Raw genomic sequence first — 19,589 nt, forward strand, 5'->3', positions numbered from 1 at the left:
AGCCCACGTCTACCACAGGAGTACAAGTTCATTTGCCAAACAGCCCCACAGATGATGGAGAGATTGAAGAAATGTATAACGAGATAAAAGAAGTTACTCGGATAGTTAAAGGAGAAAAAACTTTAACTGTGATGAGAGACTGGAATTCGATAGAAGGAAAAGGAAGACAAGAAAAATAATAGGTGAATATGGACTGGGGGAAAGGAATGAGAGAGGAAGCTGCCTGGTAGAATTTTGCACAGAGCATAATTTAAACATTGCTAACACTTGGTTTAAGAGACATGGAGACAACATAAGGTTTCAGATTAATTATAGAATTACTAAAAAGATATTTAGGAACCAGATTTTAAACTGCAAGACATTTCCAGAGGCAGATGTGGACTCTAACCACAATTTATTGGTTATAAACTGTAGATTAAGACTGAATAAATTGGAAAGGGTACGAACATAAGGAGATGGGACCCGGATAAGCTGAAAGAACCAGAGGTAGTTGAGTTTTAGAGGGAGTATTAGGCAATAGATGACTAGAAGAGGGAAACAACACAGTAGAAGACGAATATGTAGATGTAGCTTTAAGAGATGAAATTGTGAAGACAGCAGAGGATCAAATAGGTAAAAAGATAAGGCCTAGTGAAATCCTTGGATAGCAAAAGATGTGTTGAATTTATTTGATGGAAAGAGAAAATTTAAAAATACAGTAAATGAAGCAAGCGAAAGGGACAACAAACGTTTAAAAAATGAGATTGACAGGATGTGCAAAATGGCTAAGCAGGAATGGTTAGAAGACAAATGTAAGGATTTAGAAGCATATTTAATTAAGGGAAAGATAGATACGGCTTACAGGAAAATTAAAGAGCGTCTATACAAGGGAGATGAACTTGAAGGAACTATTATAGATAGAGAAGTGACCGTAGATGGAGATATTGACAGGCCTCTGAGAGATCTTAGTCGAAACGAGGCTCTGGGAGTAGATGACATTCCGTCAGACTTGCTGATAGCCATGGAAGGATCAGCAATGACAAAATTCGTCCATCTCGTGTACAAGATGGATGAGACAGGCAAAATACCCTCCGGCTCCAAGAAGAATGTAATAATTCCAATTCCAAAGAAAGCACGTGCTGACAGGTCTGAAAATTACCGAACTGTCAGTTTAGTGAGTCATAGTTACAGAATACCAACACGAATTCCTTACAGAAGAATGGAAAAACTGGGAGAAGCCGACCTCGGGGAAGATCAGTTTAGATTCCGGAGAAATGTAGGGGCACACCAGGCAGTACTGACCCTACGACTTATCTAGGACGATAGGTTAAGGAAAGACAAACCTACAAACCAGTTTTCGGACTGTAGACCACAAGAACAACAACAAGAAGAAGTTATTGTTGAACTACAGCATGATCACGCCACAGGACGGCGAAAAACAGGACGGTTGGGAATGCGCAAATATCTTTTACTGTTTCGGATTACGTTCAAACTTCATTTGCATTGTACTGAAGGATCCATAGCGGTTCCAACCTGCATACAAGAGTAATAATGGCGGCCGCTCTTCACCCTATAGGGGTGTGATCACAAGTAATAGGGCTGCAGTTCCACAATGTGCGAGTCAGCGTTAAGAAGATTTCCTGCTGATCATCACACTGCGAATTATCGTTTCCGACAACGGAAAGTTTTGGAATCAACGACCCAAGCGAAGCGATGGGTTCATTGACGTGTTGATGCCAGCCGCTGAGTCCTTTTCGTATCGATTATGATTGACAGTGTGGCTGAAATCTTTTCCTTGGCCACTCATAAGAAAACTGCTGATTTGAAGAGTAAGTGTCGCGGTCCTGACTTTCATCGTCGAGATGGCAGAAGAGGTAAAATGTGGCAGAAGAGGATGTGACGACCTTCCCTTCATGTGACACGTCCAAATGGTTCAAATGGCTCTAAGCACTACGTAACTTAACATCTGAGGTCGTCAGTCCCCTAGACTTAGAACTACTTAAACATAACTAACCTAAGGACATCACACACATCCATGCCCGACGCAGGATTCGAACCTGCGACCGTAGCAGCAGCGCGGTTCCGAACTGAAGCGCCTAGAACCGCCCGGCACAACGGCCGGCGTGACATGTCCAAAATGGAGTTTGGTAGAATTGTGGTGAAATGTGGTGCCATTGCAAGACTTCATTAACCCACTTTTTTTTTTGGGGGGGGGGGGGGGCGATCATCAGTATTCTAACTGTTTAATGCGGCCCGCCACGAATTCCTATTCTTTGCCAACCTCTTCATCTCAGCGTAGCACTTGCTGCCTACGTCCTCAATTATTTCCTACATGTATTCCAATCTCTTTCTACATCTACATCTACATGGACACTCTGCACATCACATTTAAGTGCCTGGCAGAGGGTTCATCGAACCACTTTCACAATTCTCTACTATTCCAATCTCGTATAGCGCGCGGAAAGAATGAACACCTATATGTTTCTGTACGGGCTCTGATTTCCCTTGTTTTATCGTGGTGATCGTTCCTCCCTATGTAGGTCGCTGTCAACAAAATATTTTCGCTTTCGAGGGAGAAAATTGGTGATTGGAATTTCGTGAGAAGATTCCGTCGCAATGGAAAACGCCTTTCCTTTAACGATTTCCAGTCCAAACCCTCGATGTACTCCGTCAGTCCTATCTGGTAAGGGTCCCACACCGCGGCGCACTATTCTAAAAGAGGACGGACGAGCGTAGTGTAGGCAGTCTCCTTAGTAGGTCTTTTACATTTTCTAAGTGTCCTGCCATTAAAATGCATTCTTTGGTTAGCCTTCCCCACAACATTTTCTGTGTGTTCCTTCCAATTTAACTTATTCTTAATTTTAATACCTAGGTATTTAGTTTAATTTACGGCTTTTAGATTAAACTGATTTATCGTGTAACCGAAGTTTAACGAGTTCCTTTTAACACTCATGTGGATGACCTCACACTTTTCGTTATTCAGGGCCAACTGCCACTTTTCGCACCATTCATATATTTCTTATAAATCGTTTTGCAGTTTGTTTTGATCTTCTGATGACTTTATTAGTCGATAAACGGCAGCGTCATCTGTAAACAACCGAAGATGGCTACTCAGATTATCTCCCAAAGCGTTTATATAGATAAGGAACATCAAAGAGCCTATAACACTACCTCTGGGAACGCCAAAAATCACTTCTGTTTTGTCGGCCGGAGTGGCCGAGCGGTTCTAGGAGCTACAGTCTGCAACCGCGGGACCGCTACGATCGCAGGTTCGAATCCTGCTTCGGGCATGGATGTGTGTGACGTCCTTAGGTTAGTTAGATTTAAGTAGTTCTAAGTTCTAGGGGACTGATGACCTCAGAAGTTAAGTCCCATAGTGCTCAGAGTCATCTGAACCATCACTTCTGTTTTACTCGATAATTTTCCGTCAATTACTACGAACCGTGACCTCTCTGACATAACTGAGACGATACTTCGTAAGCATGCAATTCAACTACAAGCCGCTTGTGTGGTACAGTGTCAAAAGTCTTCCGGAAATCCAGAAATACGGAATCGATCTGAAACCCGTTATTAATGGATCTCAACACTTTATTTTAATAAAGAGCTAGTTGTGTTTCATAGAAACGATGTTTTCTAAACCCATGTTGACTCTTGTGTCAATAGACAGTTTTCTTCGAGGTAATTCCTTATCTTATCAGGCTACCTAATTTTCAACATTTGTCGGTGGCACCACATTTGAGATGCATCGATTCTCTTCTGTTACGTTTTTCCTTCAGTCCATGTTTCACTACCATACTTTTTCAGAAACTTCTTCCTCAAATTAAGGCCTACGTTTGATGCTAGTAGACTTCTATTACCCTGGAATTCTCTTTTGCTAGTGCTATTCTGTCCTTAGAGAATGGTTAAAACTTCCGAGGGTGCCTGCAGCGTCAAGAACACCTTCCTGTTGCTCATCGCATTGCAAACTGTCTTTTTTGACCGCGAAATGTTATGGAATCAACACCGCAAGGTAAGAGGGTGGTATAATTGACACCGTATATGGCACCGGCTGAGGCCTTTTCGTGTGGATTCTGAGTGACAGTGTGACTGAAATGTTTTCTCGAGCATGGATGTGTGTGAGGTCCTTGGGTTAGTTAGGTTTAATTAGTTCTAAGTTCTAGGCAATTGATGACCTGAGAAGTTAAGTCGCACAGAGCTCAGAGCCATTTGAAACATTTTTTTTGTTTTTTTTTTGTTTTTGAATTTGTGTTCTGTCTTAATAAACGTAACAATTCCTCCTTTTGCATGTTAGTTCTATATGAGTAAGCTGCAATAGTGTAATCTTTCATATGTAACTTTTTCTAACCTTGTGATTATGTGGTGCTCAGGCACATGAAGTCTATCTTTTCACAGCTCTCTAAATTTTCCAAGTTTTTGCCCTCTACATCTCCCTCTAGTACCATCGATGTCATTCCCTAATGTCTTACCAGAAGTCCGATCATCCTTTCCCTACCTCGTGTCAGTGTTTTCAGCATATTCCTTTCCCCTCTGTGCCTACGTAGAACCTAACCCATCTTACTCACATGAACTCTTGAGCTGTGGTGGAACAGTTACAGGGTTTCATAAAAGTGATCCTTTAATTCTACTGCACAGAGTACATCATTTTTTTTAAATACGTGAATGGGTTAGCACAGAATGGTATCAATACACAAAGTACCCTCGGAGATGTGTGGCTTGAAAAGTGGCTGAGTTGTCTCTGTCCCTTACAAGCTCGATGTCGCCAGGGCACCTTTAACCTATCTGTGGCACGTGGCAGGTTCGTGGTGTCGGAGGCGTCGGGCGCGCTCGTGGTGCTGGGCAGCCGAGTGGGCGTGTCGCTGCCGTACATCTGCCACGACAGCGCGCACGCGCGCCTGCTGTGGCGGCCGTGCCGGCGCCACCAGCAGCTGCAGCAGCAGCAGGGCGCGAGCGCGTCGGCGGCGGCCGTGGCGGCGGGCCGCTACTGGCTGCCCGACGCGCTGCTGCAGACGCTGCGCGCGCAGCCCAGCCTGCGCGCCGTGCGCCGCCTGCTCGGCACCGTGCTGGACAAGCGCGAGGCGCTGTTCGCCGCCTGGGACCCGCTGCCCTACTGCGCCTACTACCACCTGCAGCTGCCCACGCGCCGCGTCGTCAACCTGCTGCGCAACGCGCCGCCGCTGCAGGGCTGCCCGCTGCCGCCCACGCACTGACAAGTACGTACCTACATCACCTCCACCTCCCAGAACACGGCAAGTGCCGTAATCCGATTTCCCACTAACTTTGGTCAGTGCAAGAGGGGTCAAAATAAGCGAACACATGTTTTGGCTCCTGAGAAAACGATGGTCAAAGATTTGCAGATACTTTATGTGCCCTTAAGTGCGTATACAGGATGTTACAAAAAGGTACGGCCAAACTTTGAGGAAACATTCCTCACACACAAATAAAGAAAAGATGTTATGTGGACATGTGTTCGGAAACGCTTAATTTCCATGTTAGAGCTCATTTTAGTTTCGTCAGTATGTACTGTACTTCCTCGTTTCACCGCCAGTTATCATGATTTCATACGGGATACTTTACCTGTGCTGCTAGAACATGTGCCTTTACAAGTACGAAACAACATGTGGTTCATGCACGATGGATCTCCTGCACATTTCAGTCCAAGTCTTCGTACGCTTCTCAACAACAGATTCGGTGACCGATGGATTGGTAGAGGCGGACAAATCCCCTGGCCTCCACGCTCTCCTGACCTCAACCCTCTTGACTTTCATTTATGGGGGCATTTGAAAGCTCTTGTCTACGCAACCCCGGTACCAAATGTCGAGACGCTTCGTGCTCGTATTATGGACGGCTGTGATACAATACGCCATTCTCCATGGCTTCATCAGCGCATCAGCGATTCCATGCGATGGAGGGTGGATGCATGTCTCCTCGTTAACAGAGGACATTTTGAACATTTCCTGTAACCAAGTGTTTGAAGTTACACTGGTACGTTCTGTTGCTGTGTTTTTTTTCTTTATTGTATTTCAATTCCCTATTGGGGCGGGCTGGCAACAGCATATGCGCTGCTATTCAGCCAAAACACATAGAACAAACAATAAAAGAAATTTAAAAATAACAAAGGAGAGAATATGATGAACATAGATATAAAAAAGGGGGAACATCATGGAAGGCAATAGATAAAAAAAACGAGTTGACTGTAAAATGGATATAAAAAACTGTTTAAAAGTAGCACATACAAAAGCCACACACTGCGACAATTAAAAGAACACAAGGCACAGTATGATTGGAGCATAAAACGTATCGACAGATGGCGTAGCACAGAACAAACACTGACGGCAAACCTCAAGGCAGTACACAATTAAAATCACACCTCTTGACGCACAGGAGAAACAGCACTAAACACAACACTGATGTGGCACACTGATGATGATCAAAACAGAGGGTCTGCCAGGCGCAAGGAGATGAGGGAGATGGGAACATGGGAGGGAGATGAGCGGGGGGCGCGCTGAAGAGGGCCAGGTAGGGAGGGATGTGGGAAGGAAAGAGGCAAGTATGGGGTGCAGGGTCTCAGGGGGGGAGGGGGAAGGAGGAGAATCCGCTCTGGGAGAAGGAGGGGAGAGGAAAAAGGGGGCCCTGGAGAAGGGGGGGGACAAGGCCAGGTTACAGTTGGAAGGGAGGTGCTGGAAATTGCCCTGATGAAGGAGATGGAGGGTGTGGAGGTGGAGAGAGGGAGGGATACAGCGATAGAGGCGCGGCAGTGGGTGGGGGGTGGAGAGGAAGGAGGAAACCAGAGGGTGGGGGGGGGGGGATCAAACCTGCAGACAATGTAAAGGATGTGGAGATGTTGGAGGAACAGGAGGAGATGGAGAAAGCTGATCAGCTCATACAGCAGCCATGTGGGGGAACGAATGCAGGTATGGAAGGCAAGGCAGAGCGCATGGCATTCAAGGATATGAGGGCCTTGTAAATGCAGGTGGGGGCGGAGATCCAGGCAACGCTGGCATAACAGAGGATAGGACGAATGAGGGATTTGTAGGTGTGGAGGATGGTAGAAGGATGCAATCCCCATGTCCGACCAGACAAGAGTTTCAGAAGGCGGAGGTGGGAATGGGCTTTCGGCTGGGTGGTATGGAGATGAGGGTTCCAGGTGAGGTTTTATTCGAGGGTGAGGCCAAGGTATTTCAGGGTGGGAGTGAGCTGGATGGGACGACCATAAAGGGTGAGGTAGAAATCATGGAGGCGAAAGGAGCGAGTGGTGTGGCCTATGATGACTGCCTGGGTTTTGGAGGGGTTAAGATGAAGGAACCACTGGTTACACCAAGTGTTGAACTGTTTAAGGTGGGTTTGGAGGGTACATTGGCACTGTTGAAGGGTAGGATAGAGAGCCAGGAAGGCGGTGTCACCAGCATACTGGAGAAAATGGACTGGTGGGGGTGGCTGGGGCATATCAGCCATATACAAGAGATAAAGGAGAGGGGAGAGGACAGAACCCTGGGGGATGCCAGCCATGGGATAAAAGATATGGAGTTGGTGTTGTGGAGGGCGACATAGGAAGGACGGTGCGAGAGGAGGGAAGCGACCAGATGGACAAAATTGATAGGCAGAGCGTAGGTTTGGAGTTTAAAGAGGAGACTGGGATGCCATACACGGTCATAGGCATTTTGGAGGTCAAGGGAAACAAAAATGGTGAAGCGACAGGAGTTGAGCCAGAGGGACAGAAGGTGAATAAGGTTGAGGAGTTGGTCTTCAGCAGAAAAGGAGGGTAGGAAGCCACACTGGGTAAGGGGGAGGCGGTGGTGTTGAGCAAGGTGCTGTTGAATACAGTGGGAGAGGATGGATTCAAGGACCTTACTGAAGATGGAGGTGAGGCAGATGGGGCGATAGGAAGAGGCAGGGTTTGTTGGGTTTGAAGAATAAAAGGACGCAGGAGGTCTTCCACAGGTCTGTGTAGAAGCCAGTAGAGAGGATGACATTATAGAGGTCAGGAAGGAATAAGGGCTTTCTGGAAGGTGACAGTAGGAGACACAGTCGTGACCAGGGGCCGTGTTGCGTTTGGACTGGAGGATAAGTTTAATGTCTTGTGCTGTGATGGGAGTGTTTATGTCAGAGGGGGGCAACTGCCCCAAGTACTGGAGACTAGGAGCAAGTGGAGTGACCGAGGTATCAGCACGTTCAATGATGGTGGGGAAAAGAGAGTAATCAAAGTGGGGATCATCGGGGATGGAGAAGACCTCGGAGAGGTGGGAAGCGAAGTGGTTGCCCTTAGTGAGTTTGTCAGGAAGGGGGCGATCGTTATGGCGAAGGGGGTAGTGGGGAGCGGAAAGGGAACCAGTAAGGCGATGGAAGGCAGACCAGTACTTGGAGGAGTTGATAGGGAGGGTGGCGTTGAGTCGTGTGCAGGTCTGGCACCAGTCTCAGCGTTTCGTTGCTGTAATAAGGTTCCACACGAGTCGCTGTATTTGCCGGTGGCGTTGGAGTGTATCCCTGTCACGAGTGCGCAGGAAGGAGCGATAGAGGCGGCGGGATTCATGGAGGAGGAGGACAGCCTGCGGAGGGAGAGTGGGACGGTGTGGATGGATGGTTTTATAGGAACATGGGCCTCCATGGCGTGAGTAATTACCTTCTGAAGGAAGCACGAGGCGTGGATGATATCGTCAGGATGGCGATAGGTAAGAGGGTGGCTTTCGACCTGGTTGGAGATGGAGTCCCGGTAGGCATCCCAGTTGGCACGGTGATAGTCATGGTCGACCTTGGGAAGGGGTGCAGTGTGCGGAGCCGGAGGGGGGTGGTGAGCAGACGTTATGGTGAGAAGGACAGGGAGGTGATCGCTACCTGTGGGGTCAAGGACGGCGACAGCGATACGCCCAAAGAGGTTGGCAGAGGCAGTGACAACATCAGGGGTGGTGTCACTTTCGGGTTGGGTGTGCTGGGGAAGGGGAACAAGGTCACCTTGGATCGTGGAAAGGAACTGATGTCACCGCTGAAGGGCAGCAGGAGTGCGGCTATGGATGTTGAGGTCGGCGGCAACCACATAGGTGGAGAAGGTGCGGTCAATGTGCGAGATGAAGTCATAAGGAAGAGGAGCAGTGGAGCAGACATAGATGGTGGCACAGGTAATGGTGAGGGAGGGAAAGAAGGCGCTAAGGATAAGGTGTTCAGTGGGGTCATTGAGGAGAGGTTGTGGCCGGACGAGGATATGCTTAAGGTGGCCAATCGCGACTCCACCCTGCGCACGAGGACCAGGAGCGTCAGTGCGGTGGAGGATATAGGGAGAGGTGCGGATACAATGGTGGGGCTGGAGAAATGTTTCGTTCAAGAGGAAGGTGTCGACCTGATGGTGGGAGAGCGTGTGCATGAGGAGGTATTTGTTGGAGTGGAAGGAGCGAATGTTCTGGAAGAGGATGCGATACTCGTGCCGCGCCATGGCGGGAAAGAGGGGAGGGGGGGGGGAGAGGGAAGCGAAGAGACTTAAACTAGGGTGCCGAGGCGGGTGAAGGTGAAGTGGGCTTGGTTGTGGGAGTAAGTGGCGAAGGTGTTCGGGTGGAAAACGGAGCGAGCGACAGGGGAGATTTGTTGGAAGGTGTGATGGCACTGAAAAGGGAGGCCAGGGGCGGCACCCCAGGAAGTGATTGTGGGAGAGGGGGAGGGGGAGGTGTAGATGACAGTGAAGGTGGGAGTACTCATAGCAGACGAACGGCGACAGACAGACGGACGTGCAGCAGGCGGCGGCGGTGGCGGCGGTGGCGGCGGCGGGAATGGTCTGCGACGAACAGACGGACGGACAGCAGGCAGCGGCGGCGGCGGCGGCAATGGACAGCGAGCAGGCAGGCGGACGGGCGAACAGCTACAGCAGCAAGCCGCGGGCGGGCAGACAGACAGACCGACTGACAGACAGACACAATCTTCGAAGACGGAGATTCCACCCTGAGAGTAGCCCAGGCTTTCCAATCTGACGCTCTCGAAGGAGGGGATCCAACCCTCTAGATGTTGCTGTGTGTTTCCATTCCATGATTAATGTGATTTGAAGAGAAGTAATAAAATGAGCTCTAAAATGGAAAGCAAGCGTTTCCGGACACTTGGCACATAACGTATTTTATTTCTTTGTGTTTGAGGAATGTTTCCTGAAAGTTTGGCCCTACCTTATTGTAACACCATGTAGAGGGCGAACATTAATTAAATCGACAAACTGCAGGTAAGGATCTCTTACTGTATATGGAGGAAAGAAGGTCGTATAAACATGTGTCCAGAAACGCAACATTGGCACGGTAGATGGCGCTGGTGAATGAAAGTTCCTCTGACTACTAGTCACGCGTTCCAGGATGCATGATTGACGCAGAGTACCGTAAGCAGCAGGATGATCTGGAAAGAAGCCGCGAGGATGTGGATTGGATTGGATTGTTTAGGGGGAAGAGACCAAACAGCGAGGTCATCGGTCTCATCGGATTAGGGAAGGACGGGGAAGGAAGTCGGCCGTGTCCTTTCAAAGGAACCATCCCGGCATTTACCTGGAGCGATTTAGGGAATCACGGAAAGCCTAAATCAGCATGGCCGGACGCGGGATTGAACCGTCGTTCTCCCTAATGCGAGTCCAGTCTGCTAACCACTCTGCCACCTCGCTCGGTAGCCGCGAGGATGTTTGTTTACGGGCAAGCAGATGAAAATGAACGAAAGGCAGCACGGTTATATAAAAAAAGTCCCTCACGCACACCAACCACATCACGCAACATTTCGAACCCTTTTGGGGCGTTTGTGTGATTGTTGGTCCTTTCAGACAGACGCATGAGCAGGGAGGCGGCGGGCTATGCGTACACCAGATTTGGAGGATTGGGTTCTACAGGAAATGCTGCCTCTCGATCGTTTCCATCTGCTTGGCGGTACACAGACACCATCTCGGCTTGTTCCGGGCATGAATACCGGACCATTCTGCTGCTTACAGCGCACTGCGTCAAGAACACAGCCTGCAGTACACAAGGAACACACGGCACGAGGTCGGAGGTACTTTGATTCGTCAGCGTCACCTGCCGTGGCAACGATCCATTTCTGGACAAATGTTCATAGGACCTTTTTCCCTCCATCTGCAGTCTGGGATCTGTCCCCGCAGTTTGCCTGTTTTATTAATGTCCACCCTGAGTAGTTCAACCGAAGAGATGCTACGGGGGCTAGCGTTGCGGCTTCACACTTTTGCGCCCCTTGTTCGAAACCCGATTATTATTTCTATTTTAGCTTCTCATTTATACATCCATGTCCATAGAAGATTACTACACAAATGTTTTTCGATGTAAACTGAAATAACGTTGTAATTGTTCTTCTATTAATTGTATGTCTGACGAATAAATTAAAAAAATAAATGAATGAGAAAATAATTCGATATTCTATCCAGTGAAATTCCTGGAATGTACCTAGATTCATAATCAGTTGCAAGCACCAATTTTCGGTAAGGTGATCCATTATACGTGATTTGCTATGAAATCATTGCTAATGCGTGAAATCTTCACCACTGTCAACGACATTTCTTTCCCGAGTGATATTCATACGAAAAAATATGAATGTGGCAAATCTGCCTTCGCAAGGTGCTCGTCGGGTTAGGAACTTCTATGCTTCGAATGTTTCTGTGATTGGTTTAATCTAAAGGAATGCACTAAATCTTCCTGACGAATAAATGTGAGAGTAAAATATAAGAATTAATATAAGGATCGATATAAGAATGAAAGGATTGAAATCCTTGAAAATACCATAAACGCATACCTTTATGTAATTAATGTATGACATTTATTGTGAATCCCCATTTGAATTTTACAGTTAATTCAATGCACTTGTAACCTCTACTTAATATGAAAGATTTCTGTAACAACCTTCTATGGAAATGGATAGATAAATGAAAAAATAAAATATGATAAAATATATCAAAACGATAATCGAGTTTCGAACACGGGGCGCAAAAATAATAGCCCGCAACGCTAGTCACTGTCACCTTCATTTCAGCTAACAATGGTTCGTGATAAAAGCAATTAAATTATATCTAAAATGTTGAGCGTCATTTTTTCAGAAATGGTCAAGTATCTCCTTATAACCAGAGACGCATATCCACCTGATCCCTTTTCCACTGAGCGAAGTTTCTGTGAAATGGCGTTATTGCACCTTCTGTGTTCTCCTTGTGAGTCCACTTAATCTTACTCTATGTAGTGAAATCCTGCATTGCCCTCTTAGCAAACATAGTTTTAACAAATTTGGGAACATGTTAGAACTATAACGGTTTTTACCAGCATTTTGTATTCAATATGTCCTGCAGCATTCACGAAGTTGGTGAACAACAATTTATATAATGCGTTCGGAATGACGCTGTGCACTGAACTGCTGACTGCACATGTAGATTACGTTGGGAATTCGGATGAAAGCTGACAGAACTGTTTTACCATATTCTGTCCAGACACATAAATGTGACCGCCAGTGAAAAGCCTGAGTAATAACCGTCTGCAATGTGGACTGCTGGCAGGCACGCAAGAAGATAGTCAGTGAGGTTGTAGAAGGTACCAATGGGGACGTGAACCCATGGTGATTCCAGTGCCATGTCCAGCTGTCCAATGGTTCAAATGGCTCTGAGCACTATGGGACTTAACATCTGAGGTCATCAGTTCCTATAACTTAGAACTACTTAAACCTAACTAACCTAAGGGCATCACACACATCCATGCATGAGGCAAGATTCGAACCTGCGACTGTAACGGTCGCGCGGTTCCAGACTGAGGCGCCTGGAACCGCACGGCCACTCCGGCCGGCAGCTGTGCTAGGTTCCTTGGTTGAGGAACCGTGGCGCGAACAGTCCAGTAGTTGTGGTCCCACGGATTCTCGGTTGGGTAAAAATCCGCTGAGATTTGGTGGCCAGGGGTTGCGGGAAAATCATCCTAGTACTCTTAGAACCATGCACATACACTGCGATTTGTGTGACACGTTGTATTGTCCTGCTCGTAGATGCCTTCGTGCTGAGAAAAACAAACTGTATGTAGGGGTCCATATGGCCCCTAAGGACTTGTGTTGATCCATTGTGCCATCCAGAATTACGAGACCATCCAGGGAATGCCACGAAAACATTCTCCAAACCATAACACGCCCTCCTCTAGCCCGGACTCTTCCGACGATTGTTGCAGGGTGTTTGCAACGACCACTTGTCCGATGGAGCATAAAATTTGATTCATCACAGAAGACCACTTGTCGCCACTCGGTGCATGTTCAGCTGCAGCATTGGCGCACAAATGCCAAACTTCGTCGGCGACGAACGACAATCGGGATATCTGTACGGACCAAGTGCCCTTGCAGAGGGCCATATGCAGCAACCTTTGCTAAACAGTCATTGAAACAGTCATTGAGGACACACTGTTGGTAGCCCTTGGTGCATCTGGTTGGCGAGTTGCTCAGCAGATGCACGTCTATTCACTTGTACACATTTCATATATATATATATATATATATATATATATATATATATATATATATATATAATGTTCCTCCAACTTCGATAATATGACATCGAAGTTGGACGAACATTATCGAAGAAGGGGCAAACGTCACGGAAACAAAATAAATCTAACTAAAATTTTCTCGCTAGATGGCGTCACAAGCGTCCTTTAATGTGTTCGGCTCCAAATGACAGATTAATCATATTACGACGTCTATGGTGTGAGTTACACATTAAACCAACTGCGCTGTGCAGTCTGCATGACCGCCGAAGTTTGGTGCCAACTACTGCTCAGATTGCTGCTGCAGATGCAATACGATGCGACAGATCATATGCCCAAGGTCTTCCCTCTCAGTAGTGCCACGTGGCCGTCTGGAGCCCCATATTCTTGCGACCGCTGCCAGCAATCATGTGCAGTGGCTCTGTTCCTGCCAAGCCTTTCTGCAGCCTCGCAGAAGGAATATCCAGCTTCTAGTCACCCTATCACGCGGCCTCGTTCAAACTCAGTGAGGTGCTGATAACGGCGTCTTTGTTGCCTTGATGTTATTCTTGACTGACATCAACTCATCACCTCTAGTTTCAGAGGTAACTAATGCTCACGACCGCTATAGCGTGTATTTAAAGTAAACCTGATTTGCATCCTCATAGTGGCGCTACTGTCGCCATTCTTGTGCGTCTGGCGCGAAACTTGAATGGACATTGTTTTTCAGATGTAGAAAAACGTCTACCAACTATTGTTTATGTCGCACAACTCCTTCTTGGTGATGAGATATTTTTTTTAATCGCATTTAATATAAAAGTAATCTGTACAAAATATAGTAAGAATAAATTCTTTTGTGTTTAGATTAGGAGGTTGTATCATCTCTGGACGATTTTCGATAATATGGATTTTTTCTGATGTGTTTGGTCATTTACAATATTAATCGAATTCTTTTCGGTAAGGTCTTTTGGAATATTATTGGTACCTTTTTCCATGTAGGCAAAGGTTTCTCTTTCTATTTTTCTATTTGTCTTTATCAGCTGCGTGTAAAGCTGACAGGCGATGTGGTATGTACGTCACTTCATGATTTTTTCCTTTAAGATGTGTTTTGTACATTAATAGATTATTTTCACTTTTATTAATATGTTTTGTTATTACGTTCATCGAATATCATATTAAAATATCTCATTCTTTCGCCGGTACTTTTCTTTTTCATGTTAGTTAAAACTCCAGATCGAGAAAAAACCAGCCAGCCGTGGTGGCCGTGCGGTTCTAGGCACTTCAGTTTGGAACCCCGTGACCGTTACGGCCGCAGGTTCGAGTCGTGCGTCGGGCATGGGTGTGTGTGATGTCCTTAGGTTAGTTAGGTTTAAGTAGTTCTAAGTTCTAGGGGACTGATAACCACAGCAGTTAAGTCCTATAGTGCTCAGAGCCATTTGAGCCATTTTTGAGAAAAAACTACAGCACACAAACTTTGGTTTTAGAAACAAAATCAAGACGCGATTGCATAACCGGAAACGTTTTGTTGAAGATCACAACGGCCATGGAAGCCTACGCTCGCACATCTATACTAGTAAAACTCTATGCCTGGAACCGGGACGCGTTACCAGTTGCTATGTAAGGGAAACAAAAATTCGATTTTCAATATTTCCAGTAATTATTGACGGAATTTAAAATTTTAAAACGCCGTCATATTTTCCCAATTTAGAGATGAAATGTTATCACAATATGATAAGTTGTATTACAGTTAGAAGCTGTGTGTTTATCTTGAAGCACCTTAACTGGCGATGCGCAGATTCTCGGAATTCATTCACCCAGTATTTCAAATCTTTAAGGAACCTTTTCTCGCAGGCAACCAAACAAAATGATGTAAGGATAAGAAGTTTATCTCTTACTACATTTTAGCTGTTCGTGCAGTCAAACTTCTCTATCAGGCATGACGTTTTAATTTTTTTTACTACTGACGCTAAGTGAACACATTTTTCAGGCAGTACCCACATATAACCCGAGATGAACCTACAATAATATGTTGTTATACGACACAGTTCTGGAGATGTTATGCATGAGAGTTCGAATTCAAGGAATGGAGGTGGTATGGTAACTGCTTGTTTGTAAATTGTTGTGAAGATACAAACTGTAACATGTGTTCCTCTTTTGTTCGCAGGATCTCTCAACGTTCAGCATCACTACGGATCTGTTCAAGTGAGAAGGGCAAATGGGCGGAAGAGAACACTCGTCAGCACTGTAGCTCATTTTATTTTCGTAGTGCACTCTCATCAACATATTTGTAAATATTCATAATGTTAGTGTAAATATTTATTTTATTTAGTGTTTAGTTATTTTGTAACTCAAAAAATTGACTGAGGGAATTTTTGTTCATGTTGAGCTTATTGCTCAAATGAAATGAGTGACTGTACACATTATTTACACTTAAAAATAAAAAGATCTTCATGTTAGTCACATATTTCCTCTGTCCAAATCGTCTCTTATCAGGAACATAGTTTGTAAGTAAACCCGAAATGCCTTACGTAGTATGTCGGCACGATTTTTTCCTTTAGATGTTCCCTTTTGTAACACTTCGTGGTGATGAATTCTGTCTCTGATACACTAATTACCACAGCACTATCAGTCAAAACTATGCCGAAAAGTTGTTACGCGTTTCTCACCTACCATTTATAATAGTTTCTGGTGATTATTCCAAGAACAAAGTTTCAGTTGACTTTCTTGTCGTTTATAACTTTAACATTTCACCCACAAAACACATACTAGGATTAAACGACAACACATTTATATATTAAAAAAAAAGCGCTGATGCCTTCTCAAGAAACGTCGTAGATCACTCAAGGACTATATTTGGCTTAATGTGGTTTGCTGTGAACATCCGTGATTATTGCAAAACACACTTCAAATTACATAACGTACATCGATGGCGAAGTTCCTTCGTCGATAATTCAGTTTCGCAGTAGTGTTAATATTAAATTTCACACTAACTTCTCAGTCATATTAAGTAGTTTCGTAATAGATGTCCGGGTCAGACATGGCAATCATCGAATGCTTCCGTTCACGGTATTCCCTGTGCTGCACTTGACTAATAGTCGCGCTAGAAAAGGATGCGCTCTAAATTTGTAAGATGTAGACTTTTACTTTGTAACTGCACTAAATTTGAATACGTTTAATATGCAGGAAAGAAAAGAAATCACTGTTTAACTTAATAAATTGAGAGAATTTATCCTTTACATTGATATTTATTGAATTAAAAAGCAGCTACTGTTTTTATACGTCGCCTACGACTGAGGTACGTATGCAAAATATTTTGTTGTAGTTGCGTAGGAGTAGCGATCCATATTGGACTTGTCAACTTCACAGCTTTCCACATGTACATTTCACTCACCCACGTTAACAGAGGAAAAGAATAGAAGTTAAAAGTAAGGGAAAAAGAAGAAAAGACAAGATTAATGGTTACGAAAAATAAGTAAGATGTGAAGGAGGCCTCCTGCCTTTAATAAAGACAATGAATTTTCATGGTCTCCAGGTTCTCTCATGAATAAAATATGTGTAGTTCATAAAACAATCTTATGAACTGTAGTGTTCTGGTCGACCTGTGAATAATAAAAGTTGTATTTTCTCATGTGGGTCAGGTGTGTGGATGTAAACTCATTACTAAACACAAATAATACTGTAATTTGAAGAAAAATTAATGAATCGAAACCATAATCGATGCTAATATCGTAAGCTACCCCGAATTATTTCCCTCCGTTTTCAAACAGGCATGTGATTCAAAGCCTAGACATTACCATGTAAATATGAATTCAGTATAATCAGTAAAAAAGTAAGAAAAACGACCTCAAAAACACAGCAGACTGGTACACCAGACACATCGGCCAACCTATCTAGGTGTGGTACGAGCAGTCACCCCTTTCATCAGCCTGAAGACTAGTTTCGGTGATTCTTCAAGAGGATATAACGTTTGAGAAATAAACCAACCAAAGAACAATTTGTAAATTTTCACTTGCGCATATCCATGTTTCCCGTAACACTTAAACACTTAGACACCAGATACAAGCAAAAATGTTTACTTCTCTTTGCTCTTCTGTTGTGGACGAGTGTATAGTTTTTCCAAAGATAAGTACGAACTTCAAACTAAATACGTTAGACAGATGAAGCAGCAAGGTTCTTTTAATGCGAAATACAGTGTGTTTCATGATATCACCGACAAACTTTGAGGAATTATAACTTGTACACAGAAAATCAGTCTTTTTATTTAGCTTTTTTACTAAACGATATTATACTTAAACGTCGTTTGAGCCACCTCAATTTTGAAAAGGAATAACAACAATTTAACAGGAATTACGTTTCATAAAACACAAGGATAAAAAAAGTTACAACTGGTATTCAAACAGTTTAATGTGCACCCCCTTACATGCTCGACACCTTCACAGCTATACTGTCCAACTCTGTTGCTGACGTCGTCAGTGGTTCCAGATCTCCCGTGACAGCTCTAGTAACGTGCACCAACTTCTTGACATGCATCTTAAGGAAAAATATCAATATGCGTTTAATTAATCCAAGGCGCCGGCCAATCCAGAGGCCCTACTCGACCTTTCCAGGGTATAAGAACTACTCAGTAGGAGAGATTGTAGTACTTTGGAACACCTTTAAGACTTAATATATTTCCTTATTCCATTTTTAAATGATAGTATTCATTTTTTGCAATTGAAAACTAAACAAATTTCCACTTTCATGACAGGTAAAATTGTCAAGATATTGAAAGAAACTCAGTTTATTTGTATATATCACATGCTCCATGGTAGAAACCTTGTTCTGTTTCAAGGTTACAAGATGGTGCACGATTGACAAAATGCCTCTTACCCAATTACATGCTATAAAAACAGGTTCAAAAATATACAGAATAAAATTCTGTAATTGAAGAATTAGCAATATCTTCCAAATACCTTTATTTTACAGTGCTTAAACGTGTAGAACTCAAAATATTTTCAAATGCTGTACAAAACACAATATCATGTCTCATACCAACAAAAAGTACAAAATACATGAAACTCCGTACTGTGGTTTGCAGTGCACATTTCTTCACGTGCTTCTAAAACCAGTCACGAAGCTGACACACTGATTATAAAACATAATGTGTTTTTACGTACACTATTCTCGAGATACAACATTCTCCTCTATACAATGGCTCTTTTTCTTCTCCATAAATTGATTCAACCATAACATACTTTAACGTCAATGCTCTTCTTATTTGTTAGCTGTGTTGGTTCTGCGAATAGCTCTATCGGTAGTCAAAATCTTAAACATGGCTGCGAATCAGCAGCAGTTAAACTTGAAGAGGGTGAAAAAATTAGCCAACCAATTAGAAAACAAAGATTTATTAGCGCTTAATCTAGGTTTAGATATTTCTAAAAATATCTTCTTCAGAAGGAATGGGCCTTGTTACATTGCATGATGGCACATAAGAATAGCTGAAGCCGAGAGCCACTTGTCATATTCTCGGCTTCAGCTACTCTAATGTACCATCATATGATGTAACTAGGCCCGCTTTCCGAAGAAAATATTTTTAAAAATACCGAAATCTAGGTTAAGGGCTCATAATCCTTTGTTTGCAACTGGTTGGCTGACTGTTTTCACCTCTTCTACTGTTAGTGTTGTCAGGGCATTTTATTTTGAGTTCCATGATGTGCCCTAGCCTGAAGCAGTGAACTGCCTCGTATCCATGCAGCTAAACGACACTGACAATGTTGAGTGTTTATGGAAAAAGTTCAAGGCAATTGTAAAATGCGTTTTAGACAGGTACGTGCCGTGTAAAACTGTGAGGGACGTGAAAAACCCACCGTGGTACAACAACAAAGTTAAGAAACTACTGCGAAAGCAAAGAGAGATTCACTCCAAGTTTAAACGCAGCCAAAATCTCTCAGACAAACAGAAGCTAAACGATGTCAAAGTTAGCGTATATAGGGCTATGCGTGAAGCGTTCCGTGAATTCGAAAGTAAAATTCTATGTACCGACTTGACAGAAAATCCTAGGAAGTTCTGGTCTTACGCTAAATCAGTAAGTGGTTCGAAACAGCATATCCAGACACTCCGGGATGATGATGGCTTTGAAACAGAGGATGACACGCGTAAAGCTGAAATACAAAAACACCTTTTTCCAAAGCTGTTTCACAG

The 19,589-nt window shown here is 44.3% G+C and overlaps 1 protein-coding gene across 1 annotated transcript in view; it reads left to right on the forward strand.

Annotated features, from left to right (window-relative positions):
• Nucleotides 1-15,663, forward strand: part of LOC126336938 (uncharacterized) — a 209,706-nt gene extending 194,043 nt beyond the window's left edge. The window contains exons 5-6 of the mRNA XM_050001115.1: nt 4,775-5,189; nt 15,574-15,663. Of these exons, the coding sequence (XP_049857072.1) occupies nt 4,775-5,186 (412 nt within the window). The 3' untranslated portion in view covers nt 5,187-5,189; nt 15,574-15,663. The remainder of the gene's footprint in view (nt 1-4,774; nt 5,190-15,573) is intronic.
• The last annotated feature ends 3,926 nt before the right edge of the window (nt 15,664-19,589 follow it).

The sequence above is a fragment of the Schistocerca gregaria genome, chromosome 2 (genome assembly GCF_023897955.1).
Source record: "Schistocerca gregaria isolate iqSchGreg1 chromosome 2, iqSchGreg1.2, whole genome shotgun sequence".
NCBI classification, from domain to species: Eukaryota; Metazoa; Arthropoda; class Insecta; order Orthoptera; family Acrididae; genus Schistocerca; species Schistocerca gregaria.